This window comes from Colletotrichum truncatum, assembly GCF_014235925.2.
Source record: "Colletotrichum truncatum strain CMES1059 chromosome Unknown Contig_0009, whole genome shotgun sequence".
Lineage (NCBI taxonomy): Eukaryota > Fungi > Ascomycota > Sordariomycetes > Glomerellales > Glomerellaceae > Colletotrichum > Colletotrichum truncatum.
Genome location: NW_027222406.1, coordinates 1,826,494 through 1,832,493, shown reverse-complemented (window position 1 = coordinate 1,832,493; position 6,000 = coordinate 1,826,494). Strand labels below are relative to the sequence as shown.

The 6,000-nt window shown below is 54.1% G+C and overlaps 1 protein-coding gene across 1 annotated transcript; it reads right to left on the bottom strand.

Moving 5' to 3' along the window:
• Positions 1-688: 688 nt before the first annotated feature.
• On the bottom strand, positions 689-2,884 carry CTRU02_213014 (uncharacterized protein; the record flags this gene model as incomplete). Its single annotated transcript, XM_036721576.1, has 1 exon — positions 689-2,884. The coding sequence occupies one exon, from the start codon at positions 2,882-2,884 to the stop codon at positions 689-691; it is 2,196 nt and encodes a 731-aa protein (XP_036586745.1).
• Positions 2,885-6,000: the final 3,116 nt, after the last annotated feature.

The following is a 6,000-nucleotide window of genomic DNA, read 5'->3' as shown; positions in this document are numbered from 1 at the left end:
CGGTGCCATCGCCACTCTGTCCTCCCACTTACACGACATGTTTTCTGTTGGCGTATCAGGCTTACCTCAGTATTCAAATCTGCACCAAGCCAATATGGCTCATATTGCACCAATGATATGCGGTGAAAACTGATGGGCTGTCATAAGAGCATTTGGGACGGTGCCTGTTCAGAACTACGATGATGGCGTGACTGTTGCCTGCATCACGGCACACTTGAAAGCAACTAGCCCTTTCCTATACACACACATAGGCCGCCACATCACAAAAAGGTCATGAGAAAGAATTATTGGAGGTCTGCGATATCTCGCAGGAATGCAGTTGATCAGGCTCCCTAATGCTATGTGTTCGCTCAACAACCATACAAGCCTTCAAACACGCTATTCCAGGGGTATTCGTGCTCCGTCCAGTGCCTCTGGACTCCAAAACGATAGAAAGAAAAATGAAGCGAAAGAACATGTACGAAGCCCCGTTCGTCGGGTTGGCTTCAGTATAAAAGATATGTACAGCCCAAAGGACAATAAATAGTATCATATATGTCATGAATCCCACTCCCATGCCAATGCACCTTCCAATGCTAAAACGCCGTGCAAAACAGATCTAGTCTTGCTGTAAATGCGGTTAAAAAAAAAAACAAAAAGAATTTGTGTCAAAACACCTCTCCATACAGAAAAGGTCGTCATCCGTTGCTTAGACGGAAAGGACATAGTTGCCCTGGTCGATCTTGCCGGCCATGAGCAGACCGAGCTCTTTCATACGTTCGTAACCGAGACCGCGCTGCGGCTTGCGCTCGGGAATCTGTCCCTTGCGGGCGCGGTTGCAGTACTTTTGATAAAACTTCTCCTTGCGACGTTGTCGCTTTCTTTCCAAGCCCTTAACGATGTCAATGGCGCCACGGACGTGAATGTCATTGGCAGCATGTGCGGAAGCCTTGGATCGACGTCCCTTGGCCATGTGCGGGAACATGGAAGGGGGTCGAGGGAGAGACTTGGTAACGGTAAGGCCAGGACGGGAAGCCAAAGTCTTGAAGGCAATGGCACCCTGAGCGTTGCGAGGTGAGGCGGGAGGAGACCTCAACATCTGGGGGGGAGGGGGGGACCGCAGACGACGGGGAGATGGGCCGTCGAAAAGGCGACGGGGGGAACGAACACGAGCCTTGGGAGCGGGAGAGGCGCGACGCTTCATGGGAGGCGGGGAGCGGAAGCGCTTCGGTGACGTATGCTCCGACTTCTTGCGACGGCGGCTTCTGTCCTGCTCATGGTGAAGGTCGTCCATCTTGCCGTGGAGGAACATCTCATCATCGCTGCTGTGATGGACGGGATTGTAGATTTCCTCGTCACCCTCATCCTCGGGATCCGAAGCCGGAAAGCTGGGATCGATGTCCTGAGGAATGAGCTGAAGCTTCTCGCGGCGACGAGCAGCCAAGCAGGAGATGTAGGCGTCTTCCATAGGACGGTCTTCATCGAGGGTACCGCAGACAAAGTCGGTGCTGTCGGGAAGCTCGGGAGTGCCAGGGCGGATCTTCATGCGCTGGGTCTTGCCGCGACGGACGCGGAGGCTATTGCGAGAGACAATTGAGGAGTCGGAGAGCTGCTCAGTCATGGAAAGACGGCGAGCAACAGGGGTGGTGTCGATGTTTTGGATGGTAGAGCGACCAGGGGTCCACAAGCGAAGGTCTTCGTCTTCCTCCTCCTCTTCGTCAGAGTCGGCGAATCCAGTTTCCTCGTCAGTCTTGTAGCCATCGGAGTTATCGTCTTCATCCTCATCATCATCGTCCTCGTCCTCTTCTTCCTGCTCCTCATCCTCATCGTCTTGGTCGTCGACGTCGTTGTCAAGGTCCTCGTCGTCGTCATCGCCCATGGCAGTCTCCATGTCTTCTTCTTCCTGCTCCGCCTCCTCTTCCGCTTCAGCCGCCAGCTTGCGGATAGCGTTCTCCTTCTGGAGGGTGTCGTCAATAGTGATACGGCGTCCGTGGGAAGCAAAAGCCTGGCGAATCCAGTCGTCTTCGCGGGGAATGTCACTGGCGAACTCGTGGAAATGAGAAGACTCATTCTGCAGGTCATTGTCGTTGGCGGTAATGTACCTCTTGGTGGTGGGAGACTTGGTGTCTGCGGCCGCACGAGGTGCAAGAGCAGGTCGGGGAGAGCGCGAGCGAGTCTTGCGAACCGTTGCCGGAGAGCTCTCCTTGAGGGAGGGAGGTTGGAGCATCGCAGCAGCCATCTCCAATCGCTGGGGAGGCGTGTTTTGGGTAGAGGCAGGGCGCTGAGGAACAGGGCAGGCGAACTTGATGCAAGTTCTGCGTTGGGGCTCCTGGGCAGAGGGTGCCTTGACCATGGGCTGGGCTTGGATGGGCTCAGCAGGCTTGGGCTTCGCGCCGCAAGCAAACTGAATGCATCGCTTCTTGGGTGCCTCTTTGGCAGGCTCCTGAGGGCGAATGGTAGGGGCTTGCTGCAGAGCAAACTTGCGCGGCTCGTCGTTGAGCTGGAGGTAGCGCATCTCAGGGATGGGAGGGCTAGGTGTGTTGGCGCGGGACGGGCTGGTAAGGCCAGTGTCACTCGTCAGGTCGGCGGTGGAAGCCAGGCTGATATTGCTAGCCATGGAGCGACGGCGAGCGAAGAAGGACATGCCGGGGCGAGCCTCGGGGTCCTCATCCTCGGAAGGGCTGTGGAGCGCCCTGGTCAAGAGGGAGGTGTTGTTGTCCAAAGTGCCGCGGCGGATGGGGTTCCGCTTGAACATGCTGCTCATGGGGGAGATGGGCACCTGAGCATCCGGGGGCTCGTCAACGTCGGCGGTCTCATCCTCGACCGTGGCGGGCATGTTGGCACATTGTGTCGACCAAGCCAGGACGTGTGACCTCGCAGCGTCTTGTGTTGTGCTGTGCGTCATTGTGGATTGGTGATGTCGGTCAAGATGTGGTGGCAGGGGGTGAGTGAAATCGGGCTCTCGGCTCGGGTGTGGCGAAAGTCGGTAATCCAGGCCAAATCGTTCAACGATGCTTCTAGCAGGCGTAACCGGTCGAAGATCGACTTCGTAAGAACGTGTGGTGTGTTGGAGGTAAGAGGGTTAGGTTGGGTTATGTTGAGAACTGCTCGCAGTAGGCGGCGTCTTGTTGTTGATATGATAATAATATGGGGTAGTTTGTGTTGTTCTTCTGTGTTGTTCTTCTGTGTTGTATAAGAGCGGGTGGTCCTGAAGAGGACGTGCAGCCTGTAAGATCGTCTCGAAAGACAATTAAGGCTGACCAAGTCGTGTCCCTAGGGACCGTGAGGCTATAAGAACAGAACGAACATCGTTTGAAGGGATTGGATTCTGAAGTAGTGGTGGGATGGGAAGGGAGATTATAGGATGACCGGGCGTTGCCTCAATTCGAGGCGTAGGAGGGCGATGCGAACAGGTCGATTCAGGGTCCTGGGGGTACAAGAATAACTGAATCGGCGTGCAGATCCCAAATGAAAAGGGCGGACGTGGGCGTGGCACAAGGATGACTGTGCTGAGGGCAAGCAGATGACGTCGGGCCTAGCGTGGCGCAGGGAAAGGTTGAGTAGAGTTGCTTGGGTCGGGCGTGTGTGTGAGGCAGGAAGGGAAGATGGGAGGATAAGGGGGCACCGGGTCGTAGGCAGTAAAGTGCTGTGCGCTGGGATGGATGGTCCGGTCGGGTTGGAACAAGTTAAACAAGTTCCGAGATATTCTTGGCGTGTTCGGGGATTAACGTGGGATGAATCCAAGATTCGCAGAGGCTGAGGGCTTGGACGCTCTTTTTAATTTTCCTTGGTGTCTCTTTGCTCTGTAAGAGGGAGAGTGAAAGTGTGTACGTCTGTCCTTGGGGAAATTTTGGGAGGTAGGGGCAGATCGATATGTATTTGCCGGGAAGACCTGACAGGGCCAGGACCTGACAGAGAGGTGGGAGTGGCGACGGGTAGTAAGAGACAACAAACAGCGGTTAGGGAGGTCAGTCGGCCAGCTTTTTGTTTGTAAGGCAAAGGCAAATGAGAAAAAACCCTTTACCGCCTTGTTGGTGCTGCCCGTTGCTTCGGAAAGTGTGGTCGGGTGGGTGTGTTGCGTGGTGTGTGTGTCAACAGTGGGTGTGGACGCCAGCAGGTCGACCCAGCGGGTATGTGGGTGTGTTATGCCGTAAGAGGGCGTGGGATACGGGTAATGCCCAGCACGGAAGGAAATTCGTCTTCGTAAGTCCACCTGTGTATGTCTGTCTTTCTCTGCTTCTTTTTCCGCGTTGCCCTCGTTGGTCAGGCGGGCCAAACCGGGGGGTGTGGCTACTACTCCGTATGTAGTGTGTACCAAGGGGAAACACTCGCAGCCAAATAAGGTGCGATTGGTGTGTCTGGTGTAAGGTGTTTTTTTATTTTCTGGGGTCCCTCTCTTTGTCTGTTTCTGCAGGAAAGGTAGGACAAGGGGATTGAGTGGGGGTGCCAAAGGCGCGGAGACAGCCCGAGAAAGAAGGAGAAAAAAAAAAAAATTGAGTGAAAAAAGGCAGAGCTTGGGTCCAGCTTCAGCTCCAGCAATCTCAGACCTCTAATTCTGTGAAAGGCAAAAGGGAGAGAGTTGCTTGGCTTGGCAATTCAAGGTGTTTGAAAGGCTTGGCAAATGAGGCGCTGCAGAGACACAGCAGCAAGAAGCACCAAGAGCAAAGGAAAGTAAAGCCAACAGTTAATGCAAAATGCAAGCAAAGCGCAGGAAGGGTTTTATTGCAATGCGGCTTTTTTTTCACTTTGCTTCTCAATTTACCCTTTTCCCTTTTGGAGCCTTTTTTTTAATTTTCTGTGTGTATGTTTCCACCTCGTGTTATTGATTTTTCTTTCGTGGCATTCCCAGCTCCTTTGACTACAGCTAACAGACACGGTTGGCCTGGGCCCCATCCGGTAATTCAACAATTGCTGCCCTGGTCCGAGCTGGTCCCCAAAAAAATTTTGCAACCAATTTTTTTTTCCCGTGGAGATTCTGGCGCTGTTCAATTTTTTTCCCTTCTCGCGTCTTCTCCCGTCCGTCGTCGGGGGTGGCACGGATTACTAGTACTAGTAGAAAGGAAACTCAGTGTCATGTTGTCGATGGGGTGGCTCCAATTAAGCCGGTAACCCGGGGATGTAGAGCCTGTCTCTTGGGTGGCCGCAGGGGCCCCCCTTCACAAGGAAAAGTCCCCCCATTGAAGGATTGAGAGAGAAAGAGGGACTGGAAAGAAAAAAGAACAAAAAGAGGCTAGGCGAAAACAAGACCAGCATCATCAGTCAAAAATCAACAGGGCCAGGGCGAAGTTGCGGGAAATGGAGAGTGATCGGAGGTCAAGGGACCCGTACAGTGTGTAGGCAGTGATTTAAACCTGTAGATCAAAGTGGAAACAACAAGCGGCGCACGGCTGAAGAGACATTGAATACTACGTAGTAATCCACCGAGCCTGCGGGAATCTACGGCATCTCTGTCGCTTTTCTCGGGTACCGCGCCAAGAAAACCTAAGCTTCGAGCCGAAAACGGAGCCAACGGCAACGCTTCAGAAGACGGCATTTCCCACTGTGACGTTGGCCCGTGCGTGCTCAAACAGTGTGTACCGAGGCTGGCGAGGCCGGGAAAGGCAAGGCCGCCAAGGTGCATCACCGCCTTCCGGGCAATTGCCGGTACGTACTCTTCACTCCTTCCCTCACCATGCCAGCCAGACACCCAGAGCACATGGGTAGGTCCTGCTCTGTATGTAAGTGTTACCATACAAAGTACGTACTGGAAGCCATTCTCTCTCCCACGCCGAGCTGCCCTGCCCCGCCCCTGCCCTGCCCTGCCCTCTCCTTACTAGCACTTGCCTCGCACTTGCCTGCCTGCCACACTGCCACTTGCCTCCCCATCGAATTCGTCAATTGACTATGTAATCATATTTTCCTCCGGACTGTTTCTGCCAGTCAAGACAGATGGAACATCCATGGGTATGGATGGATGACACAGCTCCACCTCGGTTGGTGACCAATCCTCCGTCAACTAGTGGCCGGTTCTTTGCATACACC